General features: G+C 32.7%; 1 protein-coding gene across 1 annotated transcript in view; it reads left to right on the plus strand.

Annotated features, from left to right (window-relative positions):
- The window catches only part of LOC134228718 (receptor-type tyrosine-protein phosphatase kappa-like), a gene marked incomplete at its 3' end in the record, with an annotated part of 36,810 nt that extends 18,418 nt beyond the window's left edge, over positions 1 to 18,392 (plus strand). The window contains exons 7-23 of the mRNA XM_062710404.1: positions 958 to 1,092; positions 1,419 to 1,553; positions 1,697 to 1,808; positions 2,482 to 2,588; positions 2,956 to 3,125; positions 14,014 to 14,101; positions 14,710 to 14,786; positions 14,911 to 14,947; positions 15,136 to 15,233; positions 15,480 to 15,599; positions 15,736 to 15,884; positions 16,151 to 16,286; positions 16,845 to 16,994; positions 17,172 to 17,271; positions 17,466 to 17,539; positions 17,880 to 18,014; positions 18,261 to 18,392. Of these exons, the coding sequence (XP_062566388.1) occupies positions 958 to 1,092; positions 1,419 to 1,553; positions 1,697 to 1,808; positions 2,482 to 2,588; positions 2,956 to 3,125; positions 14,014 to 14,101; positions 14,710 to 14,786; positions 14,911 to 14,947; positions 15,136 to 15,233; positions 15,480 to 15,599; positions 15,736 to 15,884; positions 16,151 to 16,286; positions 16,845 to 16,994; positions 17,172 to 17,271; positions 17,466 to 17,539; positions 17,880 to 18,014; positions 18,261 to 18,392 (1,955 nt within the window). The remainder of the gene's footprint in view (positions 1 to 957; positions 1,093 to 1,418; positions 1,554 to 1,696; positions 1,809 to 2,481; positions 2,589 to 2,955; positions 3,126 to 14,013; positions 14,102 to 14,709; positions 14,787 to 14,910; positions 14,948 to 15,135; positions 15,234 to 15,479; positions 15,600 to 15,735; positions 15,885 to 16,150; positions 16,287 to 16,844; positions 16,995 to 17,171; positions 17,272 to 17,465; positions 17,540 to 17,879; positions 18,015 to 18,260) is intronic.
- Between the last annotated feature and the right edge of the window lie 1,001 nt (positions 18,393 to 19,393).

Raw genomic sequence — 19,393 nt, forward strand, 5'->3', positions numbered from 1 at the left:
TTACATTTTTCAAAGTAATTGGAAGTAATTTGTATTTGAGTTTGCCTTCAATTACAAGTAATTGAATGTATTTAAATACATTTCAAAAAATGTCATGTATTTTCAATTACTTTTCAATTACATTTCAATTACTTTTTTCAAAATGAAAGTCTATAAAATTTTTGTTTACTGATACATAATTTTTATTCTGGTAAGTTTATACTTAGTACCTATTCCCACTTTTAAAAATTTCAATTCTACCTATTGCCAATTGCAAATAACAATGATTGTTAAGATAGTTAATATGTTTTTACAGTTATTAGACTAACTACACCCCTTTTTAGATTTACCTATATTCTATTCATTTTAAGATAGAAAATTATGGATTTGTGAGAAATATCTATTTCTTTCAAAAATATGGATTTGAGAAAGTAACAAAATTGATCTTGCCATACACCATACTGGTGTAGCATGGGCTTGTGTTTGTACAATAATTAAATGTCTTATAATTTTAATTGTTTAAATTGTTTATACAGTGTGTCACACTGCCCAAGGCATTTGGTAAAGGTCTAATTTTGTACAGGTGTGAGCCCCTCTCATTCCAAAGAACAAAAAAATGAAAAAAAAAGTTCACTATAGAAAATTTAAATAATTTTTTTTTTAAATAAAACTCAAGTAATTGAAATGTATTTAATTACATTTGTCAAAGTAATTGAAAGTAATTAATTACATTTTAAAAAATCAATGTAATTGTAATTGCAAGTAACTGACAAAATTATCAATGTATTTGAAAGTAATTAATTACATTTCAAAGTAATTGACCCCAAGCCTGATTTACATCAGAGCGGGGGTATTACTAGTGAGCATTGGCTCACAGATTTCTTGTTATATTTAATGTTTTCATGTCCTATTGTTGTCACATTACAATGTTGTTTTTTTTGTGAAAGATAAATCCTATATTTAACATGACATTTACAGAATGTGAAGCTGGATATTTTGGGACCAACTGTAGCAGGACATGTGGCCAATGTATGACAGGAAGCTGCCATTTTGTGACAGGGGTGTGCTCAGGTGGATGTAAGCCTGGTTGGCAGGGGTTCGAATGCCTGGAAGGTAAGGATCCAAACATTTCAGTGGTGGTAGGTGTGGTGTGGGATTCTGTGCTTTATTGATCTGAAGTTATGACAGCAGAGTAACTCTTAGATTTTAGTTTTCACGAAATAATTTAATTTTGTCTTTCTTATAGGTAATTTCATTCCAAGCCATCTGGATTTTTTAGTCAAAGCTCAATTCATTTACTTTAGATAATTTATAATTTTATAATCCTCAAAGGCTTGAATTAAAATAGTTCTTATATTCACAATTGCTATTTCAATTCCTGAACCTCTTGAAGAGCTTTTCCCTTAGAGAGGTGTTGATTCTGTTTTTTTAATTGGCAGCTTGTGATGACTTTACGTTTGGAGAGAACTGTTCCAGTAAGTGTGGGGCGTGTCGCGGTATGACCCCCTGTGATAAGGAGACCGGGCTTTGTACTGGGGGGTGTGAGGAGGGATTTACTGGGGACCTGTGTATAGGTGAGTTGTAGTGGTGAAAGAATAAATAAACTGCTCACTATGAACTCTAGAATAATCTACCTTTATAGACATTGCCTAAGTGTTGATTGATTTGTGCAGTCAGGACATATGATGATAATTAAACATTTTATCCGAATTTAAAGATTTGGTCCCGGTGGAGTTATCAGACAACACATCGATGGGGAGTGTCATTGGAGGGGTGGTGGCAGTACTGGTCATTATAGCCATCATCGTAATCACCGTCATCGTCATCAGGTAGGGGTCATCTCTAGAGGTGGTTATATTATTACAGCTGTCATCGTAGTCATTATCATTGTCATCAGGTAGGTGTCATCTCCAGAGGTGGTTATATTATTACAGCTGTCATCGTAGTCATTATCATCGTCATCAGGTAGGTGTCATCTCTAGAGGTGGTTATATTATTATAGCCATCATCGTGATCACCGTCATCGTCATCAGGTAGGTTTCATCTCCAGAGGGGGTTATATTATTATAGCCGTCATTGTAAACTTTATCATCATCATCAGGTAGGGGTCATCTCCAGAGGTGGTTATATTATTATAGCTGTCATTGTGATCACCGTCATCGTCATCAGGTAGGTGTCATCTCTGGAGGGGGTTATATTATTATAGCCATCATTGTAATCGTCGTTATCATCATCAGGTGGGTTAAATACATTGGCGAGATGAATTACTTTTGACAAATTTTACAAGGCACGCAGGAAATATTACTTTTATCAATAGGATTTTCACTGGAGGATACTAGTACAAGTCCTGCTGTCCCCACAGAGTTTTATTTTCTTAAGGATTGTGTACTATTTTAAAATTTTAAGTTCAGCAGTAAAGATTTAAAATTTGAAATTTACGTTTTTTACATACATGTACATAAATCTATCATGGTTTTATTGCACTATTACATTATTTTACAGACGTAGAAAGTTACAGACTCTAACGTTTGGTAAAAAAGGACAAGATGAAGAGAAGCGACCTGTGGAACTAACGCAGAGTAAAGAAACGGATCAGCTGATCGCTAATGGTAGGCAGTTAACTGTAATACTGTGAAATCACTTATTTTCATAGGGGTTAATATTCGTAGATTTCAAGGTATGTGGAGACCTATGAATTTATAACCACCATTGAAATGCAACTTTTGACATATATTTCTACTAAACAATTATTTCACCATGAAATCAAATCCAAATGAACAAATACATTTTCCTCAAACCAGGAAAATTTGATCCCTCAAAAATATGTGATTTCACATTATTATTGCTCTCTAAATGTAGTTTTCTGGTCTATAAGCTAGGACAGAAAGTAACACACTTTATTATTTGAATGAAGGAGAGACTTAAAGGCATGCCTATATGTCAGTGATTTAATTACATATTAATTTTATTAACCAGAATCCTCTATGTCTGATCCCCATGACGACACAGATCCCAACCTGAATGAACCAATTTATGCCAACGTCAACACCAAGAAACAGAGCAGTCCTATCAAAGTGGCCGACCTGTTTGATTACATCCGAGAAAACAAGAAAAACGAGTGTGAAGGATTCAAAAAAGAGTTCAACGTAAGACAGAGATTTAAGTTGATCACCTTAAAGAAAATATATTTATACTGCAATGTTTTGAAAAATTTTCTTTAAAATTCCTGTCCTTGATAGATTGGAAAATGATATTTTAATTCGCCATCATAGAAATTTTTTTATTCAAACAATCATGTAGAAGTTAAAATAGAGAGATTGAGATTTCAAACGTGTAAGTGTACGTCTCGTAGGGGAATAACCTAAATTTTGTGTGTATAACGTCATCAATTTTAGTGACGTCAAGATTGCTACATGTTCGTAAAATTTGCAGAATGGAATCTACACGTATGTGAAAACGTGTAGCTTTAATAATAAAAATTAACCAATTTAAGTGTGAAAATGTAATTGTAATACATTATATAGGATGTTTACTTTTACGAGCACTTATTTCAAGTTTTGTCTACTAACTGACGACAAAAAACCATCTATATAGTTGAAACAGAGACACCGATTGCGGTCTACAGGTACATGTTTCACGTCATAAAAATCTCAACAGACAAATTTAAAAAAACGTGTACGTGTACGTCAAAATATGTACAAGTACACATACGCGTAAAAGTTTAAGATCTCAACCTTTCTAATATCTTAACAATAACACAATCCAAAAATAAAAGGGAAAATCAAAATTCCCTTTTTTTTGACCCAAGGTTTACAATCTGAAGTCATTTTGGTCTTAAAATCCTTATATGTGTCTCTACAAGTTTCCTTTTTGAAGAATTTGTTAAGTATTTGAGGAACGTTCCTCTTTCTACACTTCAGATGCATTTGTTATGACCAGAGATTTGAGGAACGTTCCTTTCTCTGAACTTCAGATGCATTTGTTATGACCAGAACTTTGAGGAACGTTCCTTTCTCAGAACTTCAGATGTATTTTTTTATGACCAGAGATAGAGGAACATTCCTCTCTCTGAACTTTTGGTGTATTTGTTATGACCAGACATTTGAGGAACGTTCCTCTCTCTGAACTTCAGATGCATTTGTTATGACCTGAGATTTGAGGAACGTTCCTCTTTCTGAACTTTGGTGCATTTGTTATGAGCAGAAATTTGAGGAACATTCCTCTCTCTGAACTTCAGATGCATTTGTTATGACCAGAGATTTGAGGAACGTTCCTTTCTCAGAACTTCAGATGTATTTTTTTATGACCAGAGATAGAGGAACATTCCTCTCTCTGAACTTTTGGTGTATTTGTTATGACCAGACATTTGAGGAACGTTCCTCTCTCTGAACTTTGGTGCATTTGTTATGAGCAGAAATTTGAGGAACATTCCTCTCTCTGAACTACAGATGCATTTGTTATGACCTGAGATTTGAGGAATGTTCCTCTTTCTGAACTTTGGTGCATTTGTTATGAGCAGAAATTTGAGGAACATTCCTCTCTCTGAACTACAGATGCATTTGTTATGACCTGAGATTTGAGGAATGTTCCTTTCTCTGAACTTCTGGTGTATTTGTTATGACCAGACATTTGAGGAACGTTCCTCTCTCTGAACTTCAGATGCATTTGTTATGACCAGAGATTTGAGGAACGTTCCTCTCTCTGAACTTCTGGTGTATTTGTTATGACCAGAAATTTGAGGAACGTTCCTCTCTCTGAACTTCAGATGCATTTGTTATGTCCAGAGATTTGAGGAACGTTCCTTTCTCTAAACTAAGATGCATTTATTATGACCAGAGATTTGAGGAACGTTCCTCTCTCTGAACTTCTGGTGCATTTGGTATGACCAGAGATTTGAGGAACGTTCCTCTCTCTGAATTTCAGATGCATTTGTTATGACCAGAGATTTGATGAAAGCTGTACACCCAGGTACTCCCTAACGTAAAAGTGTAGATAATCCTGTTGATTTCATAAAGTCAAATTTCAAGGTTGAGACTATTCTGACATGGAAAAATAATGTCTGCTTAAAATTTGGGGAACCCTTTGGTTTACAGACATCAAACTTAGTGTACTGGTACTCCCAAAGGAATAAAGACCACTACTGATTTTTGGTTACAAGGTGAAAGCACAAGGCTCAAATTGATCTAGAAATAGAAAAGTATTGTTTACTCAATATTTAAGTAACTTGAGATTCTAATGTTTGAAAAATAATTTAATGCACTAGATCTGTATTCCTCCTAAGAAATATGTGACCACTTTTGATTAGGGGGTCATAACTCGATCACAAGATCAAGTACGTGTCATTCTTGACAATTGATATTTTAGGAAATCATTTTTCACCCAATTTTGTGAAAAGCCTCTTATTATTACATACATTAAACTCATTGGTACCACTCCTTTAGGAGTATACATGATCACATTTTATTTTGAGGTCATTAGGTCACTTATCTGGATATAGGAATGTATATCTGCTGAATAAAGAGTAAATGTTTATTTTTATTTTAAATTAGAAAAAGGGCAACTGTTTGAATCATGCAAGAGACATAAATCTACAACAAGGAATTGATCAAAAAAGTTATACCATTCCCCTGGACATCTGCATTTACCATTATGATATAAAATTGTTGTATAAAGCAATGCTTTCTTACACTTAAAAAATGCTAATTTTCTTTAACAATTGAAATTTTATTAAATGAAAAAATCTTTCAGGAAAAGTATTGTTACCCTTAGCTCTTTTAGTATTCATCCAAGATTTATTTATGAAAAGTCAGTGCATTGACCAGTAAATTCTCTATAAGTTGAACATCAATTGACATTCGAAAATCATGCATATGTCTCTACTTACTTCATCACGCACCTCAAGTTTTTGACCAAAACTAATTATATAACTTTATCACAGTATAACACACAGATATATCAATGTATAAATTCTCCAATTTCGAATTCCCCTTCAAACGACAGTTGCATTTACTTGATGGCTGTTCACATGTGCAACTGCGACCCTTCCATACATATTTGAATGGAAACACGTGGTGCCACTAACTGAAGAAATGTCAATCAAAACACTGCACACTGATAATCTTGGGTGTGTTATCAGTCTTGAACACATCCATCTCTTGACCCTACCAAAATATTCACGATTTCAATTCAGAAGATTCTCATCGATCACATCGAAAGATTGTTGAATAAAACAGGATGTTGCAGTTCTTCACAGTTAAGGATTTATCAAGGTATATATGCAAATAATATCAATTTATGAAAATTCTTTGTATGCATTGTTTGCATAAAAACTAAAATAAAATATTTTATCAATAACTTAGTCAGAGTTGATCAATCCTGCTGAAATATTAGCTGTCAGACACTTTCAAATACCAGTAAATTAAAATGAGAAATTTCCTTTAATTTTAGACAAAATGATATGCCCTGGATTTCAATGTAAAACAAAACGAATACCCTTATGACACCACTTGCAGCAACAATTCAGAGGAATGATTAAAGTACACGTCCTAAACAAATCAAGTAAGTAGTCTTAATTTTCATTATTAGTTGGGAAAATTAGAAATTCTATGAATTCCTAATGTCATCAAATGCTGTACATGGCAGGAAATAGATTAATTATGTTGAATACAAGTAAAACATGTTTAAAGAGCAGTGCCAGGGATCGACGGATGATTTTGCATTATTATGAGCGAAATTCGTTATGAAGATAAAAATACATAATTAAGTCACAGGGAATAAAAGCACTTCACTGTAGTTCAATTCAACATAAGTGTGTTGGCAAATATCGTGTTTTACTGTATTTTGTTGTTTTTTTTTTATTATTCATCATTTACTTATCTCAATTTATTTATTTATTTTTTGGGGAGAGGGAGTGGGGATGGGTGGGGTCCATGCCCATACTATTTTTTTTTGGCTTCCTAACACAGGAAACTTTGATTTAGAATTTGCTCCTTAAAAAATACCCCCTCCCCCTTGCCACTGAACTTATCCTATATACTTTCTAAAAATATGAAAAATTTACATATTTATGTAGTGTTTTTAACTTGTATTACTGGGTATATTTTTTAATTTGTAAACTGGCTTGATTTAACATGTCCATGTATTAACTATACATTATTGATAAGAGACGTACACTCTATTTTGAATAAAAGTTTTGGACAGACCTGGTATATTTTATATGCCAAGTCTGTGTCTTTTTTGCTTTTTTTAATCAAACATTAATTGATTTGATAAAGAGAACAATAGCTGTGTTTCACCTAGTTCAATCCAAAAATCATCCGTGCTTCACTAGATGCTCAGGACTGTTAATTCTGATGGTTTTAGAGTAGAGCAGAACACATTCAACGAGGCTCAAAGGAATAATCCAGTGTGTCAAAGAATTAATGTGTTTAGATGAAACAGAGCCGTATAGTTTGTTTATGTATGGCCAATGCTGAAATCTTAAACTCTGAGACAATTATCGCTTCATCGGCTTCACTCAGTGGTCACTGGTCAAATGTTTATTCTTTCCCGAAATATCTTTAGCTCTATTACTTGTGTGTATGAACAGGAGTACATGTACTTAATATATTGAAATCATGTGTTTTTCTTTGCTAGCAATATAGTGATCGTGTCTAATATCATACCCTGCTATAAAAACATGTTAAAAATTTACTATAAATTAGTTATCTTGAAATATTACGAAAAAAAGACACAATTCAATAAATTAATATCCTCAATATTGTATCCTTTTAAACTATATGCTGCGGTTAGAATAATTATTAAGGATGAAATTTAAAAAAAACTAATTATAAAAGATTTAAACACTTTTTTGAAACAATTTACCGGGAAATATTTTTTTCTATTCTTATAAAAATTCTAGGTATGTTTTGTTGTGTTGTCAACTGCAAGGATTATGATCAAGGATCACGTACTCGTGTTCAATTTAAAGAAACATATATAACAAAACCTTTATCTCAAAGGGGTTTTTTGTCATTCTATATATTAATCTTTTCTAAAAAAAAAAATAATAAATAATTAAATACAAACTCACATTTTATGTATTGCATTAATTGTTTTAACAGTTTTTTTAATATTAATAAAAATGGAATGCAGTCCAAAATAGAGTGAATATGAAGTTTCTTTTAGTTGTCATTCATCACTGAAAAATATATTTTATTCCAAAAAAAAAAAAATCCAAAGGTGGTATCTTGTTTATATGCCTACATATACCTATTGTTAAGGATAAGTTAAATACTTTAACAATAACTTAAGTATATGTATTATTTAATTATAAATAAGTATTTTTTATTCAGATCTTTAAAAAAAATTGTATATTATTTATATGTATGGTCGATCGGCAGATAATGTCTTGTGTACTCAGTGTCCGGTCCCTGATAAAAGAAAAATAGTATTACTAAAAATACGAGTTACAGTTTCACTAGTTGATACTTCCATCATTTTATTCATATAACGGTAATTTTGTAATTATTTATTTATTAGGTTAAAGCGGAGAAAAAATACACTGTTCAGTTTCATTAGAGAGGTTCATGCGCATTTTTACAACACATGCCTGATATGTACACCAATGAAATTCTTATTCTTAGAAACTCAGTATTCCAGTGTTTGTGAATGTAATTTCAAAGAGTTGAAGGAAATCTTAAATTATTTCTACATAATGAAAGCTGATAAGACCGGGGTTATATAAATTGACCTGAAGTTTTACAGATTACATAGACTTTTGACCTTGCTGCAGCTGGCTAAATTATTAAATCTCAAATGACCCACACTGAAGTCCAAGATATAGGAAATCTGTGAAATTCAGAGTGCATGTTTCTGAAATTAACAATTAAATCAAAGATAGTTTCATTATCAAAGTATCTAACTTTGAAAAGGACCGGGAAGGGGGATGAGCAATAGCCAATCAATAAAACAAACAATTGTATAACTGTATTACTCAGTACAGCATTTCTTTTAATACATGTGCATGCTAATAATTTCATAAAATATTCTAAATCAATAAAACATTTTTTAAAGTTTTTTTTTTTGAAATATGGATTCTTATTCCTGCTTCCTTAAGATCTGACAATTAAGTGCAGGAGATGCTGTTTCCACATTATTCTTATTATTTTTTTTTTTTTTACAAAATAATTATGTGCAATGTTTCTTTGCATTTAATATGTACAAACCAGATTTTAGCCTGAAATTTGATATAATTCCCGAACCAGAATAATTACCGTAGTACAGTTTTACAGTGAATATAAATTTCATTACATTTTTTGTTTTTTAAATTTATTAAAACTATCCAAATTTTAAGGGAGTAAAATTTAAAACTCTCTAACAAGATCTAAATTCTCTCACTGTTTGAGTTCTGTTCTACAATGTAAATTGCTTCAATCTTCTGACTACAGAGACATGTTTATCTATAACACGATCAAGTCATCACAGCATCAGCACTGATCTTTACTGTCCATGAAGTCACAGGGGACAGATAGTTGCCAGAGCTGATCGTCTATAGCTGGGCATACTCTAAAACCTGGCCTGGCCCCTTTGGCCTGGCCTGGCCTCTAAGTTGGCCTGGCCTCTATTTTGGCCTCTAATTTGGCTTCAAACCAAATTTTGGCCTGGCCTCAAAAGTTGGCCTGGCCTCAAATTTGGCCTCCGTAAAAATTTTTGGCCTCAATTTTGGCCTCACTCAAAAATATTTTCTTTTTCAGAATTTGATTGATTTTATTGATTTTTTATTGGTTTCATTTTTTTCACAGATTAAGCAGGTGATTAATATATTTTTGATGATATGTAAATGTGAACATTAAAATAATCATGTACTATCACCAATAAGGATTATTTTATTGATTATCAATTGATCAGTGTACAATTATTTCATTTTATTATTTACACGTCAGGTATTTCATACAGACACGCTACCGATACTCTTGCATATAATTATTTAGAAAAAAAAGTATTAGAGTTTATTTTGTGTTTTCCAAATTGTGAACATTGAAAAAAATCTCTAGTAATAATTCATGTCAAATGTCATTAATAGCTTTGAAAAATTCCCACTTGTTAATAGATGAATCATCATCTTTCACACACTATGGAGTGTTGTGTTACTGTTATGCCTGCATCATCTGTGTGATATATGAATACAGGCACCTAAGATTTTTTTTTTCAAATAAATATACCAAGACAGATACCAAAATATTTATATCACACTTATTTGATTACTCTGTTAAAAATTCATGTTCACTTTAATCTAAGAACAGTTGGTATTTAAAAAAAATTAAGATAAATAACATTATCAGATAAATAACTTTCTGTTCCTGGTGTGCCGTAACATTGTAATTAGATATCAAATGACAAAAAATTCTGCAGCACGGTTCTTGACAGGGAGTTTAAAGGTTGAAGTTAATCAGTAATGACATGTATATGTGCATAGGCTGTTAAGCCACCCATGATTTATAAAGAATTTCCTGCTACAACTTTCACTACCTACAATTATCAAAACAAAAGTTGAGTTTGATGATAGATTATTAACATTTGTGCTGTAAAACAATTGCATCCTATTCACCATTAGAACCCTATCATATAAAATGTTGTCAATTACTTGCATATCATAGTATTGACTCTTTTTCTATCATTTGTAAAAGTAGTCAACATCATCAAACATATTTTTTTAATTCTAAATAAAGACAGTTAAAAAAAACTTGTATTAAACAAGTAATACTAGTACTTAAAACGGCAAATTTAAAATTCTTTTTAGTTCTTAGTTAATTACTACTCATCTGCATTTCTTTGTTGTCTTCATAATTTAATTGTGATGTTTCTAAATATTTTTTTTATTTAAACAATATTTTATTCACTGGTGTTATCGTGAATAGGGTTGGGCAGCAGGCGCAGCCTATTTTAGCCCTCTCCCTGATTTTGTAAATGTTTTTTACTCTGTAAAAATTATCATTCCTACCATGGAAATTTAAAAAAATAAAGGCACATTTAATAAATCATTAAGAGAGTGTCTTTTTGAAAGTAAAATTATATGCTCTGTGTTATAGTCTTCAGAATTGCAACAGATCAATAGAAAATCATTAAAAATAAATCAGATTGGTAGTAGTGTATAATTATTTTAATGTTCACATTTACATATCAACAGAAATATATTAATCACCTGCTTAATCTGTGAAAAAAATGAAACCAATAAAAAATCAATAAAATCAATCAAATTCTGAAAAAGAAAATATTTTTGAGTGAGGCCAAAATTGAGGCCAAAAATTTTTACAGAGGCCAAATTTGAGGCCAGGCCAACTTTTGAGGCCAGGCCAAAATTTGGTTTGAAGCCAAATTAGAGGCCAAAATAGAGGCCAGGCCAACTTAGAGGCCAGGCCAGGCCAAAGGGGCCAGGCCAGGTTTTAGAGTATGCCGTGTTCCATGAGCATATATGATTGGCAGTGATTAATAACAATTACACTGTGAACTGGGGGCAGGAAGATATCAAGGTCTCAAAGTCTTTATCTTTAAAGTAAAGAATGATGCAGGAATTAGGGTTACTAGGCAAATCCCTATTATAGAATCAATTCTTCGGTTTAAAGAAATACACAATAGTACTACAATATAATACAAAGTGAGATTCAGAATGAAAATAGGTTCTTGTAAATTAAAGAATACATTAATAAAACCCATGAGATATTATTTGACAGCTGCATGTACTATGGATAAGGAGAAATAAATTAAACTTTTAAAAATTTGATGACTTATATTATCATACATGCATATAAAATGTTCATTGGAGGAGTATGGGGCTTAAGACCTATATATTATTATAATTTACATTTTCAATTGTCACTTAATTTTTAAATTAGTGTTATATGCAAGATATAAAGGAGAATGATTTTTCTCAGACATAATTTGCAAATCAGAGTTACCGGTATTACTGTAAACGTGTAACATTTGGTGGTGTGTTCTTTTTAGCGTTTTTGGCGGAAAGAAACATCTGCTAATTTAAGTAAAACGCTAAATGTCTTAAACATAGAACATTAAAATGCGCTAAATCAAACCTATGCTTACTTGTTAAAATATCAATTTCCACCAAATATTGTACACTCTAAATATAAAACATTTACAGTATTTCATTAAAATAGTATGAGAAAGATAAAAAGTGTCAATTTTGCAATATTCTTAATACAGTATGGAAATGCTTTCATAATTCTTGGGCAATTTAAAGTTCAAAATTTTAATTTAAGTTTTGCAATTTTTTTATCGATTTTTCCAGTCTATTTAATTTTTAGATTTTGATAATAGGACATGCTGCTGTACTGAATGTGAGATTTTTCCTACAGAAGATGACACCTAAGAAACTTGTTGAGGCTGTTTTACTGTGACTGATGAAAAAATGCTATGAACCTTTGGAGACCAAGGAATTGGAATCGTCTCTATTATGAAGGAAAGATGTAACCGAGAAAGAAACATGGTTGACCTTCATCAACAATTTTGGCTTAATTTCATGGTAGAAAGGAAAAAAATACTGTGGGTATTATCCTGCTAACCAAGACATTGTAATATGTTGATCACACTGCCATTCAGTGAAAAAGCCCTTTGTGTTGATACATGAACACTGCATATTGCACATGCTTGTTCCGAAGTGAAATATTTGTTTGTTCCTGTACCTTGTTTATATTATGCTTTAAGAAAGCCTTAATTCAAAAATACTTTATAAAATGACAAACTGATTTTTCATATATATTTTGTAGAGTGTGTACAGATACAAAATGTTTCTATGAATATGTACTGCATTTCATATAAAAGAGAGAAATGTTTCCCAAATTCTTCATGTACGATAAAAACTAATATAATATCACAAAACACATGATAATGTTAGAGAGGAACGTTCCTCTAAAGTTATTTTTAAGTGGGCTTTGTAATGTATCAACAGATATCCATTAAAAGACAGAGGAACGTTCCTCAAATGCACGGGTTGCAAGCTTCATGAGGTATACGTAGAAATACAACCATTTGTGAGAGGAACGTTCCTCAAATGTCTGGTTTAATATGATTAAGGTATAGACATATACAAATCTGAAAGAGGAACGTTCCTCATACATGTAAGTATCATGTGTGAACAATGTTAAATTTAAGTGAGGAACTTTCCTCAAATGCCTTATGTTTGACAATTCATGAGACAACCATTTGTGAGAGGAACGTTCCTCAAATGCCTGATATTTGACAATCCTTGAGATGCCTACAGTAATAATTAAATTCAAGTGAGGAACGTTCCTCAAATGCCTGATGTTTGACCATTCATGAGATGTCTTCAGAAAAAAAGTGAATTTGAGAGAGGAACGTTCCTCAAATGTTTAGTGATAACAAATGCACCTGAAGTGTAGAAAGAGGAACGTTCCTCAAATCTCTGGTCATAACAAATGCATCTGAAGTGTAGAAAGAGGAACGTTCCTCAAATCTCTGGTCATAACAAATGCATCTGAAGTGTAGAAAGAGGAACGTTCCTCAAATCTCTGGTCATAACAAATGCATCTGAAGTGTAGAAAGAGGAACGTTCCTCAAATACTTAACAAAATCTTCAAAAAGGAAACTTGTAGAGACACATATAAGGATTTTAAGACCAAAATGACTTCAGATTGTAAACCTTGGGTCAAAAAAAGGGAATTTTGATTTTCCCTTTTATTTTTGGATTGTGTTCAATATACATGTATGTATTTTGAATTCTCATTTAAAGAGGGTTCAGTTTTTACAACTCACTTGAGCTGAAAAACCAGTGAATAACTGAAAGTGACAATTTCCAAGAATACTGATACTTAATCTTATTTTTCAATTTTCTCTGTCACTGAAATTGCTTCCCCAAAACCAGTAAATTCTAAGTAAGCCACAAAAATTGGGCCGTACAGACAGTGGTTTCAAAGTTATAAATGTAACAGATGTAGACTTGTTCTTGTAAAGATAGAAAGTTATTCCTTTTAATGACTTTGATAAAGGATGTTATAAATCTATTGACTTTTATTACATCAGGAACTTCCACATGGATTAATGGCACTCTGTGATGAAGCCAAGAAATCAGAAAACAAACCTAAAAATAGATACGGAAACATCACAGCATGTAAGTGGGACTTATTTTCTGTCTGTTTGTGTGTGTTGTACTCATTTTATGATAAATTGTAATATAATATATTGTAATGTCAGATGACCACTCCCGTCTTGTGTTAGATCCACACCTTGATTTTAATGTATTACATGTAATCTATTGTAATGTTTCAGATGACCACTCCAGTGTTGTGTTAGATCCACTCCTTAATTTAAATGTATTACATGTTATCTATTGTAATGTTACAGATGACCACTCCCGTGTTGTGTTAGATCCACTCCTTAATTTTAATGTATTACATGTTATCTATTGTAATGTTTCAGATGACCACTCCCGTGTTGTGTTAGATCCACTCCTTAATTTTAATGTATTACATGTTATTTATTGTAATGTTACAGATGACCACTCCTGTGTTCAGTTAGATCCACTCCTTAATTTCAATGTATTGCATGTTATCTATTGTAATGTTACAGATGACCACTCCCGTGTTGTGTTAGATCCACTCCTTGATTTTAATGTATTACATGTAATCTATTGTAATGTTACAGATGACCACTCCTGTGTTCAGTTAGATCCACTCCTTAATTTTAATGTATTACATGTTATCTATTGTAATGTTACAGATGACCACTCCCGTGTTGTATTGGATCCACTCCACAATGATCCCAACTCAGATTACATCAATGCCAACTTCATAGATGTAAGTCAAATGCTCAGATTCTAAGTAAACTTATTATTCATTATTTTATGAAATGTGAATAATTTTTTTTTTGAGTAATTATCACAAATACGATTATTAATCTTTTTCCTGATCTTTCATTAAGGGCTACAACAGGAAAGGAGCTTATATCGCCTCACAAGGTAATGGGCACTTGTTTGTTAAAAAAGAAAAAAAAAGTCAATTTATTTAAACACCTGTTAAATCATCAAAGCATTTCACAGTTTGGTGAATCATATTTTTTTTTACTTTTAATAGCATGCACATATAACAATGTTAGTACATTGATACACCTCTCTGACCTACTCAGATATTTTTTTTTTCTGATAAGGTCCCACTAAAGTGATGATACGAGATTTCTGGAGAATGGTTTGGCAGAAAAGAGTCTGTAAAATTGTCATGCTGACCAACTTAATGGAGGCCTGCAAGGTACTCTCTATTGTCTTGTATCCTGTCTTAATATCCTCAGTACTTGTCTTATTTGTGAGTAATTTTAGTCATAGTACCATCAGACTTAAAATTTTGTTTTTTTAAATAATATCAACTGAAAAAAAATGACATTTTTCAAAATGTTCATATATTGTGTAAAACTTGTGAACTTCCAGATTAAAAAAGAAAAATTAATTGTTTTAAATAAAAACATGAAGTTCTCATGGAATTGTTTCAAATTGACAGAAAAAATGTGAGCAGTACTGGTCGGAGGAAGGGGCTGGTAAATACGGGGACATGACGGTGGAAATGTTAGACACGGCAGTTTTTAATGACTTCACCATCAGAACCTTCAAAATAGCTGCAGTATGTATCCATGTATGTCTGTAATAGATTGAATTAGTTCTTCAATAGTTCTTTAATAAATGATGCAGGTTACTACATGTAAATGCTAGTTAAATGTATAGAGTCATTGTCATTTGACTGTATCTCTGTTGATCAGAATGGAGCGAGTCGTATTGTGAAACAGTTCCACTTCACCAGCTGGTCCGATCACGGGGCCTTGATTTACCCCACCCCTCTGTTGACCTTCAGACGTAAAGTTCGGATGTACAGTCCGGACAGCACAGCTCCTATAGTGGTTCACTGCAGGTAAACGATAAAAACTAAACAAGTTATAAAATCACAGAAAACATCTGTTTCTTATTCCAAATTACATGGCATTGTATAATCCATGTACAAAATGAATTAGGAAGACATGATGTCATGTTCTCTATGTGAAGAAGTCATTTTTCTCTCTAGAAAAACTATTGATCTTGATTTCTGTATTATAATTTGCCTATTGGGTAAAATATAACAATAAGTACTATAAGTTTATATTATGGGAAGTAGACATGACTTGTGTTTTGATGTTACAGTGCTGGTATAGGTCGGTCAGGGACGTACATTGCCTTAGACTATCTACTGGACCAGGCTAGAAACGAGAACATTGTAGACGTCCTGAAGTGTGCTCAGCTGATGAGGGCCAACAGAATCAACATGATACAGACGTGGGTAAGTGTCACCGTGATAGTAGTAAACAACAGGATCAACATGATACAGACGTGGGTAAGTGATGCCGTGATTGTAGTAAACAACAGAATCAACATGATACAGACGTGGGTAAGTGTCACCGTGATAGTAGTAAACAACAGAATCAACATGATACAGACGTGGGTAAGTGATGCTGTGATTGTAGTAAACAACAGGATCAACATGATACAGACGTGGGTAAGTGTCACCGTGATAGTAGTAAACAACAGAATCAACATGATACAGACGTGGGTAAGTGTTAGCGTGATTGTAGTAAATAACAGGTGTCATGTCATAGTATCAACATGATACAGACGTGGGTAAGTGACACCATGATAAAATTTTAAAGTGGGTGCCATGATTTCTAACATGTACATATGTATGCTGACATTATTCATTTCACCTGCATATAAAGCAGGTAGAGAACTGTTTAAAAACATTGTATGTTGTATTTGGTATAAACCAAGGTAAATTTCATAAACAGCTTCATTAAGTTTTACTTATGAGACTTTTTCTTTAATGTCAGAATTCTGTTTCCAGGAGCAGTATGTGTTTGTTTACGAGACGATACTGGAGGCCACCCTGGCAGGGGAGACAACTATCGCTCACTCAACGTTCCTTGCTCAGTACGAGGAGCTGTGTCAGCCACCAGACAACGGGGGACCAACCAAAATGGAGGAACAGTTCAAGGTATCTGTAGTTATCATTGAGGCTGTTAATGCTTGTTATGTTATTGATAAAGTTATCCCCTGAAAAAGAATGCCATTTATCTCTATAAAAAGTTTACTGCTTATATGAAATTGAGAAAGATATTAATGACACTTTTGATTGGTCTCAGTTTGAAACATTGGATTTTGTTTGTTGAAGGTGCTACAGAAATTAACCACTAGTATTGACAGTTCGCAGTTTAAAGAAGCATTAGACCCCGAGAATGTTAGCAAAAACAGAGTGAAAAATATTCTGCCAGGTTTGTGTTCTACCACAAAAAAGGGATAAAAGATTCTGACCTTTTCATACTGACTCAACACTATCAGTGAGGAATCAATCCTTTTGAATTTTAAGTTGTTATTTAAATCAAAGTTATAGCTTTTCAATTAAAGAATAAAAAATTACATTTTACCTCCTAAAACTACTCATTATAAATTTTTTTGTTCATTTTAGCAAAGCGATGTCGCCCAAATTTGTACACTCAAGTAGATGGATGCAATAACTATATTAATGCCATGTTTCTACCTGTAAGTTTAACATTAGGAATTTTTAATCTAATTTATTTTTTATAACGAAAAAGTATAATTATTTTTCCTTAAATAAAATGCAGTTGAATTTCGGTATCTTGAACCCTGATATCTTGAATACCATGGATATGTCAAAGTGATTTGGAAGTCCCAACCACTTCTTTAAGTTTTTTACCCTTAGTATCCTGAATGCTCGGTATCTTGAAGTTTTTTTAGTCCCACTGAGTTTCAGATAACTAGGTTTGACTGTATTTCCTATAGAAGGACAGTGCATTCTTGTGTCATGAATTGTCTCATGTAGTATTTGTACAAGGTGTAATGAAAGTTCTTTCTGTTATAGGGCTACCTCCATCGTGACTCCTTTATCGTGACACAGATGCCTCTGCCTAACACAGTGGCTGACTTTTGGAGAATGCTGTATGACTATAATTCCCACACTGTAGTCATGCTGAATGAGTTTGATAGAAATGACAAGGTAAATCATGCAATCAGTTATCTTGATTCTTCATTTCAAAATTTCAAGCAAATTTTACTGCGTCATCAGTGAATGGTTAATATTTAATAGGTATTACCAGCAACAATATAGCCCTTTCTGATATTTTAGATCTGATATTTTCTGAAGAGGAACCCCCCCCCCCCCCCCAAAAAAAGGGGGGGGGGCTACATTCTTGCATCTACTATAGGTATATGTATGATATGTATGAATACCTTGTTTCTGTAGAGTTGTGCCTTGTACTGGCCGGAGGAGTACGGTTATACAGTGGAGTACGACCCTCTCAGTATAGAGTTACTGTCCTCTACTGAAGATAACAATGTCTCCATCAGAATCTTCAAACTCAGTAATCGCATCAAAGTAAGTCATACAGGTAACTCAGTAAACACATCAAAGTAAGTCATAACTCAGTAATCGCATCAAAGTAAGTCATAACTCAGTAATCGCGTCAAAGTAAGTCATAACTCAGCAGTCGCATCAAAGTAAGTCATAACTCAGTAATCGCATCAAAGTAAGTCATAACTCAGTAAACACATCAAAGTAAGTCATAACTCAGCAATCGCATCAAAGTAAGTCATAACACAGCAATCGCATCAAAGTAAGTCATAACTCAGCAATCACATCAAAGTAAGTCATAACTCAGCAATCGCATCAAAGTAAGTCATAACTCAGTAATCACATCAAAGTAAGTCATAACTCAGCAATCGCATCAAAGTAAGTCATAACTCAGCAATCGCATCAAAGTAAGTCATAACTCAGTAAACATATCAAAGTAAGTCATAACTCAGTAAACACATCAAAGTAAGTCATAACTCAGTAAACACATCAAAGTAAGTCATAACTCGGTAAACACATCAAAGTAAGTCATAACTCAGTAATCACATCAAAGTAAGTCATAACTCAGTAAACACATCAAAGTAAGTCATAACTCAGTAATCACATCAAAGTAAGTCATAACTCAGTAAACACATCAAAGTAAGTCATAACTCAGTAATCACATCAAAGTAATTCATAACTCAGCAATCACATCAAAGTAAGTCATAACTCAGTAATCACATCAAAGTAATTCATAACTAAACAATCACATCAAAGTAAGCCATAACTCAGCAATCACATCAAAGTAAGTCATAACTCAGCAATCGCATCAAAGTAAGTCATAACTCAGTAATCACATCAAAGTAAGTCATAACTCAGTAAACACATCAAAGTAATTCATAACTCAGCAATCGCATCAAAGTAAGTCATAACTCAGTAATCACATCAAAGTAATTCATAACTAAACTATCGCATCAAAGTAAGTCATAACTCAGTAATCACATCAAAGTAAGTCATAACTCAGTAAACACATCAAAGTAAGTCAT

Source organism: Saccostrea cucullata, unplaced genomic scaffold, assembly GCF_032062105.1.
Source record: "Saccostrea cucullata isolate Sc308-1 unplaced genomic scaffold, CSIRO_AGI_Scuc_v1 ctg5308, whole genome shotgun sequence".
Lineage (NCBI taxonomy): Eukaryota > Metazoa > Mollusca > Bivalvia > Ostreida > Ostreidae > Saccostrea > Saccostrea cuccullata.